Here is a 21,297-nt window from a genome sequence, read left to right as displayed (position 1 = left end):
TGACAAAAAAAAAAATACAAACTAATAAAATTTTAATTAAAAATTTTCTGAAAATATACTCAAAGTATAATAATGAAGGAAAATAAACTTTAAACTGCTTTTAAAACAATTGCTTAAGGCCTTAATATATAGAGCCGGAAAGGCAACATAAACTATCCTTTATCAATGAGGGTTTTTAAGGAGCCAAAAACAACTCCAAAACTTTAGTAAAACTTGGGTTATCTCATTTTCTAAAGTATTTTCATAGAAGTTCATGCGTGGACAGGTTTTGATATCGATGCAGGTCATAATCTTTTGAACATAATTAAAAACACTAAAATATTAAAATGATGATAAAAACATGTGTCCAAAACCAATATTTATTCGAATCCAGTAACACTGCTAACGATGACAAATAGCAAGACGTCGGTTCTTTAGCCAGAACTAAATCCAGAATCCAAGTGTAGGAAGAAACATTGTCGGGTTTTGGACAACACACAAGTTTAAACCAACGTCATTAGCAGTTTATGCAGCAGCGTCGGCTGGAGGAGCTTCGGATGCTGGGGCATTAGCACCAGCAGGGCCAGAAGCAGGGGCATCACCACCAGAATAGTCGGCATCTAGAGAGTCAGCAGCGGGTTCGTCCGCCTCTGGGCCTTCGCTTGGGTCCTCGCTTGGTTCCTCACTTGGGTCCTCGCTTTCATTTGGACTCTCGACACCAGGGGAAAAAGCAAGGTAGCTAGCTGGGCCACCTGCGGGGCTGGCAGCAGGAGAAGAAGATGGCGACGCGGAAGGTGAAGAATTGGCAGCAAATGCCCCAACAACAGCCATGAAAGCAAGGGCAATGACAAATACTTGGCGTGCCATCTTTCTTTGCTTTTCTTGTGTGTTATTTCCTTGATTTAATTTATTCATATTAAATAAATTAATTAATGCAGTAGCTTCTCTAAGATAGAGAAAAGCACTGCAAAACTGATGATTAGTTAAGGCACAGGTTTAAATAAACGGTAACAAGAGAAATGCATGGGAAATCAATTGATTTTTGAGAGGTTGGCCGAGTTTCATGCTTTATTTGTGGAAGAAATTCAACATTTAACACCTCACATTTTTAACAAAACATGTTATTGCATTGTTTTTCACTTCAATACGCAATAGAAATTTTGAGAAATAAAGAGATAATTTGTTTGTTTGTGTTCTACGTACAATATTTTTCCTTCTAAATACAACATTTTTAATGTTGATTTCAAGATTTCATTTTAGGGTTCTTGAGTTTGAATTTTGACACAGAGGAAAGATTAATTGCATTTCTTTTATTTACATATAAATATATTTTTGTATTTTTTTATGTGTCTATAATTAACTCCTCTCAATAACATATTCTTTTAATGTCGACATGAATGATCAACAAAATAGGGTTATATAATCTCAATTAATAAGAACGATGCTTCTCACTATTTTATGAAAAATGTGTTTATATATATAGATTTTGCCGGATAGCAAGCAAAATCAATTATATAGTTTTGGAAACCAAGATGTTAAAAGGAAATTTCATTTCTTTCTCACCAAAGAATTTTTCTAGAATGTCACCTAAATCAACAGATACTTCGTATCAATAAAATTACGAAATTTCTATCCAAAAAGAACAGAAGAGAAGGGAATCCATTGCCTTCAAATCCAAAATTGTTCCAAGATAGAATCCAAATCAGCTTAGCACTTAACAAATGAATTCACTAACCTTTGCCTAGATAGAAAGAGGAAACATTTCTGTTGCTTGGTGGGAACTAATATAGGTATATATGTTATGCATATATTCGAGCTGAAGTGAAAAAATTTCTTTAAGGGGTTAGAGATAAATCATAAATTTTAAAAGGATTAAAATGTAAATTTATCATTATATTAATTTATAATTTTTAAATTATGAAGGGGTTACAATATAATTTTACCACCTATCCCTTAACTATGCCCTTGATTATATCTTATAATAATTAAAATTTAAATCAAACTCTGTTTATAACGACACGGCTTTCAATAGTATTGGAAAATATAGTTTTAACCAAATTTAATTAATCAAATTATTAAATAATTTATAATAGAATAATTACATACAGAGTATAAAAATGAGGGTCGAATTAGTGAGTGTGATTGAATTAATGTGGTTATTAAAAGTAGTATAGAGATTAAATTGTAAAAAGAATTGCTAATGGTTTTTGAATTAAAAAATAAAAAAAAACACCTAGTTAAAAATTAAATTAGGGGCTATATAACAAATAGATAAAGTTAACATTAAATTAGTGGAATATGATATTAAATTCACTCATCATTACTAATGTGATTTTCATTAAATAATCACTTTATATTAATTAATTAATAAATATTAATTAAACTTAATGTTGCGAAGTGGCCATTTATGCAATGGCGAACTCAACCTGCAAAGCTACGAGCTCAACTCAAGTTGTGAGCTCAAACAAGTATGTGAGCTCTACACTTGCAAGCTCACCTAAAGATGCGAACTCATCAAACTTGCAAGCTCAACTCAAGTTGCGAGCACATCAAAGTGTGAGCTGTTAAGATTTTTGGTAAACCCCTAGTGTGAGCAAGGTTCACATATTCTGATATCAATGTTTTTTTTTTAATTTGCTTATTTGAGTTTACTTTTCAAAGCAAGCAGGGTTACTATTGATGTGATGCTTTTAGGTACTGATTTACCTAATCAATTTGTGTGTAAGTTTTAACTTTGCATTTTCAAGGTGACTTAGTGGGATTTGTTGATTATTTGTAACCACTACACCTATATATATATATATATATATTGTAATTCATGTAAAATTGAAGATGATGATAATTTGATAGCAGTTCATAAAATTTGCTAAGTATTTTCCTTGTTTTCTCTCTTATTTTTATTGTCATGTTCTCTCAACTTCTCAAAACACCAATAATTGGTATCAAGAGCCTAAGTCTTTGAGGGCCTTGTGTGTGTTTTTCTTCTTGAAAAGAGTGTTGATCGTATCTTGTTTGTATTGCAATGTTAGTTGGAATTTTTACACCACCTCCACCTCCTATCTTTGCTGAAGAAATCTACCATATTTGGGTAGTGAAGATGAAAATGTATATTCAGGCATATGACTTGTGAGAAGTTGTTGATTTGGACAAAGAACCACCACCTTTGCGAGCTAATCCAACTATAGCTTAAATTAGACAGCACTGCCTTGCCTTCAAAATAGTGTGTCTAATGTTATTTTCACGAGAATTATGGCTTGTGAAACTCCCAAACAAGCCTGGGATAAGTTGAAGGAGGAGTTCTAGGGGACTAAGAAGACAAGGTAGCAACAACTTTTGAATTTGAGGAGAGACTTTGAAAACCTGAAGATGAAGGAGATAGAAACAATCAAATAGTATGCAAACAGGATCATGTCCATTGTCAACAACATAAGGCTACTTGGCGATCAGTTCAATGATCGAAGGATTGTTGAAAAAGTAATCACAACATTGCCAAAGAAGTATGAGTCCAAGATCTCATCCTTGAAGGACTCGAGAGACTTGACAAAAATCTCTCTGTCAGAGCTCATAAATGCTCTATATGCTTAGGAGAAAAATAGAGCGAGCAGAGAAGAGGGGCACGCAGAAGGTGTTTACCAAGTAAGAAAGAAAGAGAGTCCATGTTCTTCAAGCAACAAGGGTAAGAAGAAATGGAATCAAACAAAAGAGAGGTCAAAAAGAGATGGTGAGAAGAAAAAGTATCCATCATGCTCAAACTGTAAAAAGATGGGTCATTCAGAAAAGTTTTGTTGGACCAGATTTGGTGTGTAGTGTAAAAACTATAAGTAATTTGGCCATGATTTTAGAATTTGTAAAAACAAAGTGCAGCAGCAAAAGCAACAGTCTAATTAGGCTCAAGCTGCTAATGAAAATCAAGCTTAAGAGGAGCTCGTATTCACTGCTTCATACTTCGCAGTCAACAACCAAGACAAGAAAAACTTGTTGATTAACAATAGTTGTACAAACCATATGGTTTCAGATGAAATCATGTTCAAGGAGATTGACAGATCCTTCAGTTCGAGAATCAGAGTTGGAAATGACCAGATCATTGAAACCAAGGGAAAGGGAGATGTTCAGGTTTGCACTCTTACAGGTACAAAAGTTATTACTGATGTTCTTTTTATACCTGATATAGATCAGAACTTGCTCAGTGTTGGTCAGCTTGTTGAAAAGAATTATTCTGTTGTTTTTTAAAAGAATAAATGTGTTATATCTGATTCAACTGGTCATGAGCTTATGTTAGTTAAAATGAGTGATAGGAGCTTTGTTCTAAACTGGAACTTAGTCACCTTTAAAGCTTACTCTAGTTCAACTAATGGTACTGACTTGTGGCACAAGAGACCGGGGCATGCCAATTATAGATTTCTTGGTATGTTGTATAAGCATGGTTTGGTTGAGAACATGTCTGAAGTTACTTAACGAATTGCAGTGTATGAAATATGTTAGATTGGGAAGCAAGAAAGACTTCTATTTCTTGTTAACAAGGTATGGCGAGCTACTGAAAAGCTACATCTAGTTCACACTGATGTATGTGGACCAATGAAGACTGTTTTACTTAGTAATAGTAGGTACTTCATTTTGTTTATTGATGATTACACTAGATATTATTGGGTGTATTTTTTGAAGTCCAAGTATGAAGTTGTCAAGGTCTTCTGGAAGTTTAAAACTGTTGTTGAGAATCAAGCTTGCTCAAAGCTAAGAATACTTTGGTCAAATAATGGGACTGAGTATACTTCTAAAAAGTTTCAAAAATTTTGTGAAGATACTGAGATCAAGCATCAGTTGACAAACACATACACCCCTTAGCAAAATGGTGTATGAAAAAGAAAAATAGAAAATTTATGGACATGAAAAGATGTTTATTGTTTGAGAAGAAACTACAAGACAAGCTGTGGGCTGAAGTTGCGAGCACCTCAATTTATTCGCTCAACAAGTTGCCAACAAAAGCTGTGAAGGATATGGCACATTTTGAATAATAGTTCGGATTCAAGCCATCAATGTCACAGCTAAAGATCTTTGGTTGCTTGTGCTACGCACTTATTCTTGATGTCAAAAGGAACAAGTTAGAAAGAAGAGCACAACTAGGTATCTTTGTTGGTTATAGCAGTTGCAAGAAAGGGTATAGGATTTTTTATTCCTTCACAAGCAAAGTGTTTGAAAGCAAAGATGTTAAGTTCAATGAGGAAGCCATGTAGAATTGGGAAGCTACAGAAGTAAAAATGGTTGAACAAAGTCAGGTTTAGCTGAACGTATGAACTGATAAAGTTCAAAACCAATATGCTGATTATTTTGATGACTTACCAGTCAGAGGCATCAAGCTTATATTTGAAGTATATGAAGATGTAATGTTGTCGTACTAGAGCCTGCGAGCTATGAAGAGGTAGCAAAAAAGAATAGCTGGATAAAAGCTAAGATAGCCATGATCAAGAAGAATGAAACTTGGGAATTGGTTGACAGACCAGTTCGTTAGAAGGTTATTGGTGTTAAATAGGTCTACAGAACCAAGTTAAATGCTGATGGTTCAGTAAACAGACTCAAAGCCATGCTAGTTGCAACAGGATTTAGTCGACAATATGGTGTTGACTATGTTGAAATGTTTATGCCAATAGCTAGACTAGACACCATCAAGCTGCTACTGACTATAGCAACTTAGAAAGGGTGAAAAATACATCAGCTTGATGTGAAGTTTGTATTCCTCAATGGTATTTTAAAGGAAGAAATTTATGTTGAACAAACATAGGGATTTGTAGCTAATTGCAAATAGCATATGGTATGCAAGCTGAAGAAAACCTTGTATGGCTTGAAACAAGCTCCGCAAGCTTGGTATGAGAGAGTTGACAAGCACCTAGTGAGTTTGTGATTTGAACGGAGCATCAACAAACCCACATTGTATGTGAAGAAAGAAGGAAATGAGACCTTAGTAATAGTGTCTTTTTGTGTTGATGATCTACTAGTAACTGGCAGTTGTGGAAACCTGCTAACTGAAATGTTTGATCTTGGAGACATGACTTATTTTCTTGGTCTAGAAGTATTTCAATTAGATCAAGGTATCTTCGTAAAAAAAAAGTTTTACATTAAAGATCTTGAACAAATTTTGTATGTGAAATTGCACGCTAGCAGGGACTCCCATTACTCAAGGTGAAAAAATCTCAAGCCATGGTGAATTTGAAAGAGTTGATGAAGGCAGTTATAGGAGCCTTATAAGATGTTTGCTTTATTTGACAGCATCGAGGCCAGATATTATGTTTTCTGTTAGTCTACTTTCGAGATTTATACGTTGTTGTAATGTGATCCATTTTAAAGTTGCGAAGAGGGTTCTCAAGTATGTCAAAAGAACCTTGAGTTATGGAGTTGAGTATGTGAAGAAAAATGAGCTGAAGTTGACTAGTTTCACAAACAGTGATTGGGTTGGTTTTATTGAAGATATGAAGAGCACTTCAGGGTACTTTTTCATTTTAGGACCAAGTGTATTCAGTTTGAGCTTAAGGAAGCAAGAAACTGTTGCACAATCGACCACTGAAGCTGATTACACTGTAGCAGCTGCAGTAGTAACCCAATCACTTTGGCTAAGAAAGTTTGTCTAATTTATATCTAAAGTAAGTGGAAGCAACAGAGATATGTTGTGACAATTAATCTGCTATTGCAGTTAAAAAGAACCCTGTCTTCCATGGCAAGAAAAAACACTTCAAGATAAAATATCACTTTTTTAGAGAGGTCGAGAATTCAAATGAAGTGAAATTGGTTCATTGTAGTTCAAATTTTCAACTTGTTGATATTCTTACAAAACCTCTTGGAAAGATGAGGTTCGAGAGGCTAAGACATGATATTGGAGTTCGCGGTATTATGGCCAAGGAGGAGTGTTGCGAAGTGGTCATTCATGCAGTGGTGAACTTAACCTACAAAGCTACGAGCTCAAACATGTCTGTGAACTCTATCCTTGCGAGCTCACCTAAAGATGCGAGCTCATCAAAGCTGCGAGCACATCAAAGTATGAGCTGTTAAGGTTTTTGGTGAACTCCTAGTTAAAGTGCAAGCAGGGTTCATATATGTTGATATCAATGTTTTGTTTATTCTGCTTATTTGAGTTTACTTGTCAAAACAAGTAGAGTTAGTATTGATTTGATGCTTTTAGGTACTAATTTACCTAATCAGTTTGTGTAAGTTTTAACTTTACTTTTTTAGTGTGACTTAGTGGGATTTGTTGATTATTTGTAACCAGTACATGTTCGAATTAAGTGACCCAAATCTTTGTTAAAATAAAATACATTGGTAAAATGAAATAAAAGTAACATCTATATAGAACTACATTTCTTTTATTTTATTTTAGAATAAGGTTTTCAACCTTATTACACATAATTTATTTGATATTGATTAGAATAAGGTGTTTCAACCTTACTACACTCTTTCTATTAGAATATGGTTTTACAAGCTTATAAATAGATATAGTCAACTCCTTTCGTAATCATTCGAATTCGACATAGTGAATTATCTTCTTCTCTACCCGTGGTTTTTTCCCAAAAGAGTTTCTACGTGAAATCCATGTGTTTTTTATTTTCCTTTCTCTTTTCTTTGGGATACATTCTCATTATTGACATTTTATTTTTCACAAATTGGTATCAGAGCTTTTGGGTTGTTCATCTCAATCACAGTAATGACATCTTTGAAGGATGAAATTTCACTGTTGGATTGCAACACCAGATTCGTTTTATGACAGATAAAGATGCAGGCAATTCTTGCGCAGATATACTTAGAGGATACCCTACTAGGGATAGATAAGATACCTTCGACATTGATGGAGGAAGAGAAGAGGAGTAAAGAGCAAAAGCCGTTAACACAGTTACATCTGAATTTGTCTAATGAAATTTTACAGGATGTGATCAAGAAGAAGACTGCCACTACATTATGGAAGAGGCTGGAACAAATATGTATGTCAAAATCTCTAACCAGTAAGTTGTATATGAATCAGCGTCTTTATGCTTATTATTTGGAGGAATGTGCATCTGTGCACAAACACTTAACAATGTTTAAAGATATTCTCTCAGGCTTGAAGGCCATAGAGGTTTAGTATGATAAGGAATATAAGGAAGATCTAGGGTTGATTTTACTTTATTCATTGCCTCCGTCTTATTCAACCTTTAGAGACATGATTTTATATAGCCGCGAGTCTCTCATAGTTGATGAGGTTTATGATTCTTTGACCTCGTATGATAAGATGAAACATCTTGTGGTTAAACCCGACTCTTAGGGATAGGGTCTCATTGTTCGTGGGAAACAAGATCAGAATGCTAATGATGATCATGGAAGGACATAGGAATAAAATCCTCGCAATAAATCTAAGGGTAGAACGAAATCTTCAAACATAGGTAAAACTTAAAACTCGTGCAATAAGAAAGGGCATATTAAATCTGAATGCTATAAGCTGCAGAACAAGATCAAAAGGGAGGCTGCGAATCAAAAGGGAAAATGACCAGAAAAATTCAGTGAAACTGATCTTGTAGAAGACTATAATAATGGTGAACTTCTAGTCACTTCTGTCAACAATTCTAAAGTGAGTGAGGAGTGGATCCTTGATTCGGGCTACACCTTCCACATGAGTCCCAATCGGGATTGGCTTACAACTTACGAAACAGTGTCTGAAGGTGTTGTTTTGATGGGAAATAATGTTTCGTGTAAAATCACAGGTGTTGGAATAATTAAAATTAATATGTTTGACGGAGTTGTTAGAACATTTAGTGACATGCGACATGTTCCAGAATTGAAGAGAAATTTGATTTCATTGAGTACTTTTGAGTCAAAAGGGTACAAATACATAGCTGAAAGTGGGGTTTTGAAGATTTACAAAGGTTCCCTCATTGAGATGAAACGGAAGACAAAGACTACCAAGTTATATGTTTTGCAATGTTCTATGGTTACTGGTGATGCAGCTATAGTTTCCTCTTCCTTATCAGATGATGATGTTACTAAACTTTGGCATATGCGCCTAGGGCATATGAGTGAGAATGACATGGCAAAATTGAGCAAAAGAGGACTTTTTGATAGGTAAGGAATTTGCGAACTGAAATTTTGTGAGCACTGCATTTTTGTGAAGCAAAAGAGAGTTTGATTCGCCATATTAATCCAAAACACGAAGAGAATGTTGGAGTATATTCATTATAATCTATGGGGGTCATCTAGAGTGCCTTTGAAAAGTGGAGCTAATTATATGCTAACACTTATTAATGATTTTCCTGAAGTAGAAAAGCAATGTGTTTTTTGTATTTTAGTCTTGGAAAACTATGATTGAAAAACAAACAGGAAAGCAAATAAAACACATCTGTACAGACAATAGCTTAGAGTTTTGTTTTGATGAGTTTAATGAACTGTGTAAGTTAGAAGAGATCATGAGACACTTGACAGTTTGTCATACTCTACGGCAAAATGACATTGCAGAATGAATGAACAGAATGATAATGAAGAAGGTTCGATGTATGTTGTCAAATGCCAACTTACCAAAGTCATTTTGGGCTGAAGCAGCCTCTACTACATGCTTTTTGATCAACCAATCTCCATCTGTTGCCATTAATAAAAAAACTCCACAAGAGGTATGGCTTGGTAATTCTATTAATTTTTCTAATTTAAAGATCTTTAGGTGTCATGCGTATGTTCATGTTGATAATTAAAAATTGGAATCGAGATCCATTAAATGTGTTTTTCTTGGTTATAAAGTTGGTGTAAAAGGGTAAAAGTTATGGTGTCCTGACAATAGAAAAGTTGTGATTAGTAGAAATGTTGTTTTTTATGAAACTATTATGCTACCTAACTTATCTCTTAAAGACTCTTTCAATAAAGAACAACAAAAGCAGGTGGAGCAATAGATTAATTTAGAATCTAAAACAAAGTCGACTCTTCAAGCTAGTACAGAAATTCAGAATATTCACCACAATACTCTATTATCGAAAACATAACTAAAAGAGAGATTAAACCTCCAAAGAAGCATGTTGAAGTTGATCCAGTTGTTTATGCTTTAAATGTGGCTGAAGATATAGATGTAAACCAATAGCCATCTAATTATTCTGAGGCGATTAGCCGTGAAGACTCAAAAAAGTGAATGTTTGCTATGCAAGAGGAGATGGAATCACTCCACAAAAACAAAACATAGGATCTTGTGAAACTTCCTAAAGGCAAAAAGGTTGTTCGTTGTAAATAGGTGCTTAAAAAGAAAAAAGGGGCTCCAGGAGTTAAAGAACTCAGATGTAAAGCAAAGCTTGTTGCAAAGGGTTACAGTCAAATTCCAAAAGTGGACTTTACAAATGTGTTCTCCCCAATTGTGAACCATAGTTCAGTTCAAGCTTTGCTTGGTATTATGGTCATGCATGATTTGGAGCTTGAGCAGTTAGATGTAAAAACTTTATTTTTGCATAGAGAACTTGAGGACGATATTTACATGCAATAACCAGAGGATTTTACAGCCTCAGAAAAAGAAGACTATGTTTGCTTGCTGAAAAAGTCCCTTTACAGTTTGAAACAGTCACCAAGACAGTGGTACAAAAGGTTTGATTCATTAATGACTTCTCATGATTTCAAAAGAAATAGCTTTAACAGTTGTGTTTACTTTAAGAAAAACAATTATGGTTCTTTTATGTATCTACTCATTTATGTTGATGACATGTTGATAGTAACGAAAGATAAAGGAGAGATAAAAAAGGTCAAAGTCTAGCTTAGTAAAGAATTTGATAAAAAAAATATTTAGGACCAGCAAAGAAAATGCTTGGTATAGAGATTCTCATATATAAAAAAACAAGTAAATTGTACCTAAGTTAAAATGGGACATTGAGAAAGTTCTCTGCAGGTTCAATATGCAGACTGTTAAGCCTGTTAATACTCCTTAAGCAGTCTATTTCAAACTTTCATCGGCTTTGTCTCCACAATCAGATGATGAAATTGAGTATGTGTCACATGTTCCATATTTTAGGGCATTGGGCTCTCTTATGTATGCTATGGTTTGTTCACGTTCAGATTTATCATATGCAGTTCGTGCAATTAGCAGATACATGGCGAATCTTGGTAAAGAACACTGGAAAGCAGTTTAGTGGATTTTAAGATACTTACGAGGTACTACTGATGTTTGCTTACAGTTTGGAAGAACTAGAGATGGAGTCATTAGGTATGTTGGTTTTGATTTTGTTGGAGACCTTGATAGAAGAAGATCTCTCACAGTTTATGTCTTTACAATCGAAGGTTATGCAATCAGTTGGAAAGCCACTTTGCAAACTACAGTCGCTTTGTCTACCACCGAAGCTGAGTACATGGTGATTACTGAGTCTTGTAAAGAAGTCATTTGGTTGAAGGGACTCTTTAGTGAACTCAATGAAGACCTTCAAATCAGTACAGTATTTTGTGACAGTCAAAGTGTCATCTTCCTTACAAAAGATCAAATGTTCCGTGAGAGATCAAAGCACATTGATGTTCGGTATCATTTTGTTCGTGATATTATGGCTCGTAGTGATATTGTTGTGAGCAAAATTAGTACTCATGAAAATCCTACAGATATGATGACTAAGTCACTTCCCATAACCAAGTTTGAGCATTACTTAGACTTGGTTGGCATTCATTGTTGAAAAATACCCCTGAAAGGATTTCATGGAAGAGGTGGAGAACTTGTTCGTTGAGAGTTCGTGGTGAAGAACTTATTCATTGAGAATTCATGTCAAGGTGGAGATTGTTAGAATTGAGTGACCCGAATCCTTGTTAAAATAAAATACAGTGGTAAAATAAAATAAAAGTAAAATCTATATAGAACTACACTTCTTTTATTTTATTTTAGAATAAGGTTTTTCAACCTTGTTACACTTTATCTATTTGATATTGATTAGAATAAGGTGTTTCAACATTACTACACTCCTTCTATTAGAATATGATTTTACAAGCCTATAAATAGACATAGTCTTCTCCTCTTGTAATCATTTGAATTCGACATAGTGAATTATCTTCTCCTCTGGCCGTGGTTTTTTTTCCGAAAGGATTTTCACATAAAATTTGTATGTTCTTTATTTTTCTTTATTTTTTCTTTGCAATACATTGTCATTATCGACATTCTATTTTTTACACTACACCTATATATATTGTAATTCATATGAAATTGAAGATGATGAGAATTTGATAGCAGTTCATAAAATTTGCTAAGTATTTTCCTTGTTTTCTATCTTATTTTATTGTCATATGTTCTCTCAGCTTCTCAAAACAACAACACTTAATCACTTATTAATCTAAAACATTTTCTTCCACCATCCATCAAAAAGAAAGAACATTTTCTTCTTCATTTACTCACCATTACCGTAGTTTCAATTGGGAAAATTGGTAAGTTGTGCTTTTAATTCAAGTTAAGTAATTGATACATAATGCTTAATGTTATGCGATCTACGAAAATAAAATTTACTCGAAAAATAGAAAGTGATAAGTAATATCATATTACAAAATTGATGATAATTTTCTTTTTAATAAATATAAAAATTAAATAAAGGGTTTAAAATTAAAAAAACATAATTAAAATTAAAACAAAACAAAATAAAGTCAATGGGGAAAAATTCTAACCAAAGGTAATTTTTCACTCATGAAAAATATAACAACATAAAATTATATTAAAAAAACTCAAAATTTACCGTTTCTTTTGATAAAACACTATATTTTTATTGCACTAAAATAAATTAATAAATTTTAACTTATCGTACTCAAATAAACTAATAACCTTCCTAAATAAAATCAACATTTATTTACTTGATACAAATCAAAGTACAGAATTTAGTTAAAAAAGTAAAATAGTTTAGGTTGTTTCCTTTTAATATTACGGAAGGAAAAATACAAAACATAAATTATGGAAATTACCAAAGTAATGTTAAAGGATTGGAATAAAGTCATTAAATAGACAAAAGAAGAGAATTTGCATGTAAAATGAGTAAATCACAGAGTTTGTCTTTATCATAATTTATTTTGGATGGGTGATTTAATTTTAAAAATTATTAACTCGAATTTTTTTTAATTTTGCAAAACCAAATCCAACTATTATAATTGCAAGTGAAATGAATTTGTATGGGAGTTGGTAATTTGGAGAACAGATACTAAACATTTTAATTTCTTAAATTATCACTGCAAATTTAAATGAGCATTTAAAACCAACTTTGTTAAACATAGTAAAATAGCAGCAACCCAGGAAATAAATGTAATTGAAGAACGCATTATTTGTTAGGCAATATTTCACCTGTTTTCAAAGTTGGATGGCTTGCATTGATGGGATTTGTCAGCTAGTTTTATTTCTACACCTATTTCTTATATTTTATATTTGGAATTTCTTGTTGAACAAATTTTGGAGTAAAAGAAGAAAAACACAGTATGAAAACCTAAAACCCTCAGAAACAGGTAACTGTTTAGTCTTCATGATTATTAAAGTGTGTAGGCTACCAAACTAATATATGATTGAATTGAATGGAACAGCTTTGAAAGGATGGTCCCTTTATTTTAGCCTTAATAAAAGTCGGACAAAATTAACAATTTATTTCACCCTCTAATTTTATAGTATTTAATTTTTTAACTTATAAATTTATATATTTTTGTCAATTCATTCTAAAATAAATAGAAAAATTAACGTTTTTTAACTACGTTGATGTGGTATATACATAGATTGTCACGTGAATGACACGTCAAGATTTAATTAATTTTTTAATTTTAAAATTCAAAAAGTATAAAATATTTTTAAATTTAAAATCATTAAAAAGTACAAAAAATATTTTTAATATTAATTAAATACTGACATGCCATCTATGTTGCAATCCACATGTATGCCACACCATGTCAATAAACTTAACAAACATTAATTTTTCATCTATTTTGTGATGATTTGATAAAAGATAAATGGTTAAGGGCTAAAAATATAATAATTGAATAGAGAGATAAAATAATTTTTTTGTAAAGTTAGAGTGCAAAAATAATTATGCCTTAAGTTTAAAATATTGGTGAACGAAAGTCAATTATTGTACATAAAGTGCAGATTCAAAACCCTTATCCTTTATATATCCATGTGAAAAAAAGGTGTATTTTTCAAGGTTTTACAACTAAAATTTCCAGCTTTCTTCCGACACAAATTGTTTCTCAAAGTTTCTCCTTAATACTTCATATAATTTATTTAATATTTGTTGGCATGCTTCCGAGAATTTTAATTTATAACATGAGAAGTAAATGTATTGTTTTTAATGGAATTTTATCTACTAGTTCTATTGAGAGATTTTGTGAGTTCCGGAAATTGAAGAATTTGCATATATATATATATATATATATTATTAAGTTTTGATTGAATTGATTTTATAAGTAAATTAAGTATCAACTTAATTAGAAAAATTAAAAAATCATTTAAGAAAACAATTATTATTATTATGACGTATTTTTTATCTTTTATATTTTATTTAAAAATTATGAAAACAAATGAAACTTGAAATAAATTTACAAAATAACTTGAAGATTTAATCCTTGTTAGCTTTCTCTACAATTTTCTTTTATAAATATTTGTTTACTCACACCAAGAATGTGGCATAATTTACTATATTTATGAACATGTATTATCTATTTGTGAATAATAATGTAAAAATTGTATAAAGATTTATGAATAATGATGTAAATTGTAATGTTGGATGGTTTGATTTAATAATTAGATGATGTAAAAATAAAAAAGCAAATAAACGAAATTTAAATTATATTTTATGTTGGAATTTGTTTACCTACGCAAGAAGAAAACATAATAGCAGTCAAAACTCAAAACACAATCTTTACCATAAGTTTACAAGTCAAACAAAAATAAATTTATAAGTTTGTAATTTACTTTATAATGAAGAAATAAAATTTTGGAGAAGGGGAAATGAATGATTTCCCATTCAACAGTTCAATTCAATTGATGAAAACCCCCCAATAAATACAATAAATAAAACACAAATTACAACAACATTTCTCAGCCAAATTCACTTCTTACATCAACAACTACCTTAAATATTCCTCTCATTTTTATTTTACAAATTATGCTGAAAATCCCAAATTTTCTTTTTCACAGTCCCTTGTTTTTGCTTCACATTATTTCCCAATAACAAAAAGATCCTGAACAAGAAACCCAAAAGGACTAAACTCGAATTCGAATATAGACCATTATTGTATTTATCGGATTAAACCCTTTTTTTGTTTGGTTTCAAGATCTCTTGTTTTTGCTTCCCAAGAGCAAAGAGAAGTAAAACAAAATCCGAAACAAGAAACCCCATGCCACTGTAATCAGTAAGCAATTCCATTTGCTTAAATCTGTAATCCCTTCTTGCTTCAGAATATCCAAGCCTGTTGTCAAACATGTTGAGCTTGTAATTCTCATCCCCAAAGTATTGCTTAATGACTGCAGTAATCTCACTTTCATGGCGGGAGGGACTACTCCAAGTGGTGAATTGTCAAATATTTGAATCCCTCTCACAAAACACTTGGTTGGGTTTTCAAATTCGTTTTGTAAAACTGCTTCATATGGGTATTTCACAAGGGACAAGTAATGGAACCATATCCAGTAAACTGGGATTCGGTCGCGGTTGATGAAGAAGCCGCTGAAGAGTAAGAAATACGCTAAAATAGCGACCACGATCGTGTAGCCTAACATCACATGCGGGACGACACCCGAAAGGAATGTCACGAATGAACTTCCAGACCAAAATGAAGCAAACATCATTAAGAAATAGAATAAGAATCCCGATAATCCACCATCCAGCCCTACTGCCCAGAATGTTGTCATTGCGAAAGCAAACGAAAGGAAAATCAAGCCTGGTAACGCCACTAATGCATTTGATATAACGTATGATAATCTTCTGTAAGCGTTGTAAGCGGTTTCTCTCATGAAAATGTACCTTTCTTGGAGAAAAACGGGAAGAGCATCGGCACAAGTGTAATATGTTGTCGACATTGCAAATGCGAAAAACCCTAGTCTTTCCTGCACCCCTTTTGGTGAATTATCAAGTTGCCAAAATACTGTCGCTAAAATGAACCCTGTCACTAAAACTGCTGCCAAACGAGTTCCAAACAACTCCGGCATCCGTTTTGAATTTAGGATTGATCGCTTCGACAATACCACCATTTCTTTCCAAAATGGATTTGCAAATGTTGGAACCATGGAAGATGAATTGATATCATTTGTAGCACCTGGAACAAGTTTGCCTCGAGATATACTGGCGCTAATTGCTTCTTTTAATGACAAACCTAGTTCATCTGGCTCGGAGTCTCCGGTATGCTTCATGCTTTGCCATGACTTGTTGAATTCGACCAAACTTTTTGTTCCTCCAGGAGATCCTTCGAGTTCTCGGATTAAGTCCAGGGCAAACTCCGTTTTGTTCTCGTTCTCGGGTATCGGATACCCGAACTCCGAGAAATACAGTGGCAAATTCGTCGGTGAACCACTGTAAACAGTTTGTCCACGAGACAAAAATATCAATCGGTCAAGCAATCCAAGAATACGATAACTTGGCTGATGAATTGACATTACAACAATGCTTCCACTCTGAGCTATCCTCTGTAAAACCTTCACCACCATGAAAGCACTGGTTGAATCCAGCCCTGATGTAGGCTCATCCAAGAAAAGAATAATGGGGTCATGAATTATATCGATTCCGATCGATACACGACGCCGCTCTCCACCGGAAACACCACGATGACCTTCGTCGCCGATAACAGTTTTGGCTGCATTTCTTAAGCCTAATTGATCGATCAAGGCTTGAACTCTCATTTTCTTCTTAGATTTCGACAAAGTCCGAGGAAGGCGAAACTCAGCTGCGAACATTAAGGTTTCTTCGACAGTAAGCATTGGGAAAAGCAAATCATCTTGCATAACGTAAGCTGAAATCACTTTCAACATTCGAGATTCCAAAGCTTCGCCATTTAAAGTGACGTTTCCTTTCAAACTCCCTTTAGCTATTCTGTTGGCTAAAGCATCAATTAGCGTCGACTTACCCGAACCACTCGCTCCGAGCACAGCCAGTATCTCACCGTCACGAGCTTCACCGGAGATATTATTAAGCAATGTCTTGGTCCTCATAAAATAACTATCTCTGGCGGCAAGTGGATTGCCAACGACAGCAGCATCTGCAGAGGCGCTTCCGCCCCTCCGTCTGAAGAAACCAGGCAACGCCATTTTGCGAGGAACCTTTACACTATAAGTAAGGTTGTTAAAGGAAAGGACGAAGGGTATCGGGCGCGGCTCGGTGACGTTGACGAGGACTTCATGAATAGGAGTTTCGTCTCCGGTGACTTCTTTCCGCGCATCACCGACGTGTTTAAGTAGTTGGCCAAGTGTTGGGGAAGGCCCTCTGGCGGTTGAGAGTTCGCCGGCGGTAAGCTCCAATGAGGGCTGAAAATACTGGGAAGAGTTATTGCTAGTATTAGCCGATGATATGTTTTCGGCGACAATACGAGACATGATAGGTTTAAGACAAGAAGACCAAAAAGTATAGGTGTTTCTTTTTTAAGAGTGAAATGGGTGTTTGTTTTGGCTTTGGAGAATTCTATTTCTCTATATATCGGAGTTTTAATATTAATTGTTTGTTTATTAAAATTTTTTTATTTTTCTTAGCACTGGTTTTATTGGGCGGTAATTGAACGGCCACCTAAATCATCCAAATCTGAAAGGAGGAAGTTCATGGGAGGAGAAGAATAGCACACGCGGGAGAGTATGTTTGATGGGATATGTGTTTAGATGGATGGGTGAAAGACGCGTGGTGTAATGGGTTTATTAGTTCTAGGGGAATTAGGGCGTAAGCTTTATTTAGTTAGTAGTAAGGGGATGATGACTTTAGTTTAATGGAATATATTAAAGCCTATAATTTGACTACTTAATCTCAAGTTTTAATGGTTTAGTTATGGGTTAATAGATAAACCTAGGGCTGATGGGTTAATAGATTTCCGCATGTAATCAAATCTTTTTTAAGAAATAACAGCCATATTTCTTTTACACATTTTAATATAACATTCAATGCATTATATATTACTTTTTAAAGAAAATTATTGGATTAGATTTTTTTAAAAATTGTACGATTAAGCTGTAAAAACGAAAATGGTCAATTTCCAATGACTCCCCTCTACCCAACGGCTATATGGCAATGGCTACCCCAACCCAACCACTACATTTTTTTTTCTATTTAAATCCCTAATTCCATTCTTTTTCAATTCAATCTCAACTTATCTCTCTCATTTTCTCAAATCTCTCTTAAATTTCTCTCAATTCCCTCTTAATTTCTCAGTCAATTTTTATTCCTCTCAACCCTCTTTTTTATTAAAATTGTATTAAGGTTTTTTAAAATTAATTTTTGTATTACAATTTATTTTGTATTTATTGAAATTAGTAATGGAAAAATCTCTAATTCGTTTCGAGAACAAGCACATTTCGGTCGATCAATTGCAAATGGTAAGAAATTTTTTATTATATTTAATCTAATTTAATTTAAATATTTTGTTGTTATATTAAAATGTAATATTTTGTATTTTTTTTAGATATAGTTGGAAGATCGGATTTTGGAGATGTATATTTGTAATCTACCCACTCCTCCATCGTCTTTAATCGAATCATACTTGAGAGATGTAAGATTTTTTCATGTGGCTCGTATGGGTAGAGGGTGTAAATTAGACCCCACACTTGTAAACGTGTTGGTGGAAAAGTGGAAACCCAAGACACACACATTTCATCTTCCATGTGGCGAGTGTACTATCACACTCAAGGACGTGCAATTACAGCTCGAGTTACTATGGATGGACCAGTAGTGATTAGGTCAATTATCGCAACCGAATTAAGAAATGCATGTGAGAAACTTTTAATGAGGGTTCCGAACACGATTTATGGAGCCCGAATAGATATGAATTGGTTGAAAATAAATTTTGGTGGGATCGATGTGGAATCGAGTGAAGTTGAAAGACAACAACATGCTCGGGCATACATCCTTATGATCATCGGGGGTCTCCTAATGCTCGATAAATTACGAAATCTTGTCCATTTAAGGTGGTTGCTAAAACTCGTGCACTTTAGAGAGACGGGAGAACTCAGTTGAGGGTTAAATGTGTTGGAGACATTGTACCTGGAGATGTTTCGGGAGACGCAATCATAAAAATAAAATCGGTGCCTGCATGATACTACTGCAATTATGGGGGTGGTATCGACGGCCATCTTTACGTCCTCGAGTGGACTACCCTTAAACATTCCCACTTGTAACAAGGTAAAATTCATTAGATAATATATTTATCATAATAAAATTATTTAAAATTTAAATGATTGTGTTAACAAATTCTTTCAATAGGTGGAACATGGGACGAGTTATGTGGGACTACTAGAGGAGATTCAAGATATACGACTTCTATTAGATCAATGATTAGAAGATAAAGTATTTATTTTTTAAATTTTAATTATATAATATTGTTATATGCCAATAACCAGATACCTGAGTCCTAGAAAGGATCCGAGCCTCTGACCCACAACCCGACCACAAGTAGACAGCAAGGCATACTAGCTTATAAGGTAAGGCTGTAGACCCAACTCACAAGAACCTTGCGCGAGCCCACAGGGCAAGGTCGCAAGACCAGCTCACGAGTCCAGTTCGTAAGGCAAAGTTACAGACCCAGCTCATAGGAACCTAGAGAAGATCATAGTCTCACTTCGCATACGCCTAAATAACTCACTAAAAGGGCCACGTGCTCCGCAGGACATCTAGACACGTGTCCAATAAGTACGAAACCCGCCTAGAGCGCCAGTTCCAAAATTAGAAAGGACCACGTGCTCCGTAAACAAGTGTCCAACAGACATGAAGTTCGTAGAGAATGTTAGTACTAGTGACAGAGAATGTTAGTACCGGGGGCAATAAAATCAAGACAAAGTAGTGGGGCCTTGCTATGAGTTGTAATAGTACTTATAACCACATGTATAAATACCCCAACATTCCTACTCAATAAGATATAAGAAAACTATTACTCAACAATTAGTGTGGTGAGCGTAGAACTTACTTCCAATCATTAGACTTCTCCTAGTTTGGTTAAGTTTTCTTTGACACTCGAAGCAAATGGCTCAGCCAAACGAAACTTTCCCCTTCAACCCCTTGTGAGGACAAGCCAGAGCATCGAGTTTCGGTGCCCAACACGACAAGACAGACTTATTTGTTGCATGGTCCGTTGATAGGCTAGAAAACCTTGACAATGTGGTTTGTCGGGGACCTTCCCTTTTCTTAGATCTGGACCTCTCCAAAGGTTAGGGACTGCCACTTTCTCTTAACAAGGAGGCACCCCCACAATAGTTCTTGGTCCTCCAAGAGAAGATGAAATTCATTAGAGAGCAAATGACCGCTCAAGAAGTGCAGTTTGTAGAACAACATGCCTTCCAGTAAGAGCTACTGATACAGAATGAGGAGTTGTAAAGAATGATGCACGCGGACAACTCTGGTTCCCAAGACAACATGAATACACAAGATGAAACCTCAAGCACACAAGTGAAAGAATGGCAAAACAAAATGGACGAGTTGCGCTGAGACGTATGGGCATTACATCCTGAGTCATAGGACATGGACTGGTTGTTCTGCTCCAACAACCCGTTGGCCCCCAAAATTGCGACAATACACTACACCAAAATAGGTTTTTAGTGGTGTTTTTTTATGCAAAAAGTGCCGCAAAAAATGCCGTTGTTGTCAACGCCGCAAACGTAGAAATAAATGCCGCTATAGACCATGACCTTTAGCGGCGCTTTTCCCACAAACGCCGCTACAGATCAGGACCTTTAGCGGCGCTTTTTCCATAAACGCCGCTCTAGATCGGGACCTTTAGCGGCACTTTTGCACAAACGCCGCTATAGATCAAGACCTTTAACGGTGCTTTTCCCACAAACGCCGCTATAGCTCAAGACCTTTAGCGGCTCTTTTTCCACAAATGCCGCTATATCTCAAGACCTTTAGCGGAGCTTTACCACAAACGCCGCTATAGAACAAACCTTTAGGGACGCTTCTCGCAAAAACGCCACTAAAAACATAACATTTAAAAAAAATATTTTAATCAAATAATATTTATTTTTATGATAAATATTTTATTTTATTTTATTTTTTAAATTTGAACTTTAAATATACTTTCAAGGATAAATAAAAAATATTATTTAAATTAAATTTTTTATGAAAATTTTAACTTTAAAACTAAATATAAAAATTAATGAATTTAGTTTTAGAATTTAAAATAATAAATTAATAATACAATTAAAATCCAAAAGTTAGAACTCAAGTTGTC

General features: G+C 34.2%; 2 protein-coding genes across 2 annotated transcripts; both read right to left on the bottom strand.

Moving 5' to 3' along the window:
* Positions 1-285: 285 nt before the first annotated feature.
* On the bottom strand, positions 286-936 carry LOC105778983 (classical arabinogalactan protein 11-like). The gene has a single exon (XM_012602737.2). The coding sequence runs from the start codon at positions 892-894 to the stop codon at positions 505-507; it is 390 nt and encodes a 129-aa protein (XP_012458191.2). The 5' UTR covers positions 895-936; the 3' UTR covers positions 286-504.
* A 14,026-nt stretch (positions 937-14,962) lies between these two features.
* Positions 14,963-17,748, bottom strand: LOC105780898 (ABC transporter G family member 6). Its single transcript, XM_012605428.2, has one exon. The coding sequence runs from the start codon at positions 17,468-17,470 to the stop codon at positions 15,218-15,220; it is 2,253 nt and encodes a 750-aa protein (XP_012460882.1). The 5' UTR covers positions 17,471-17,748; the 3' UTR covers positions 14,963-15,217.
* Positions 17,749-21,297: the final 3,549 nt, after the last annotated feature.

The sequence above is a fragment of the Gossypium raimondii genome, chromosome 4, assembly GCF_025698545.1.
Source record: "Gossypium raimondii isolate GPD5lz chromosome 4, ASM2569854v1, whole genome shotgun sequence".
NCBI lineage: Eukaryota > Viridiplantae > Streptophyta > Magnoliopsida > Malvales > Malvaceae > Gossypium > Gossypium raimondii.
Note: the sequence above shows the minus strand (reverse complement) of the source record. Positions and strands in the feature narration are given on the sequence as shown.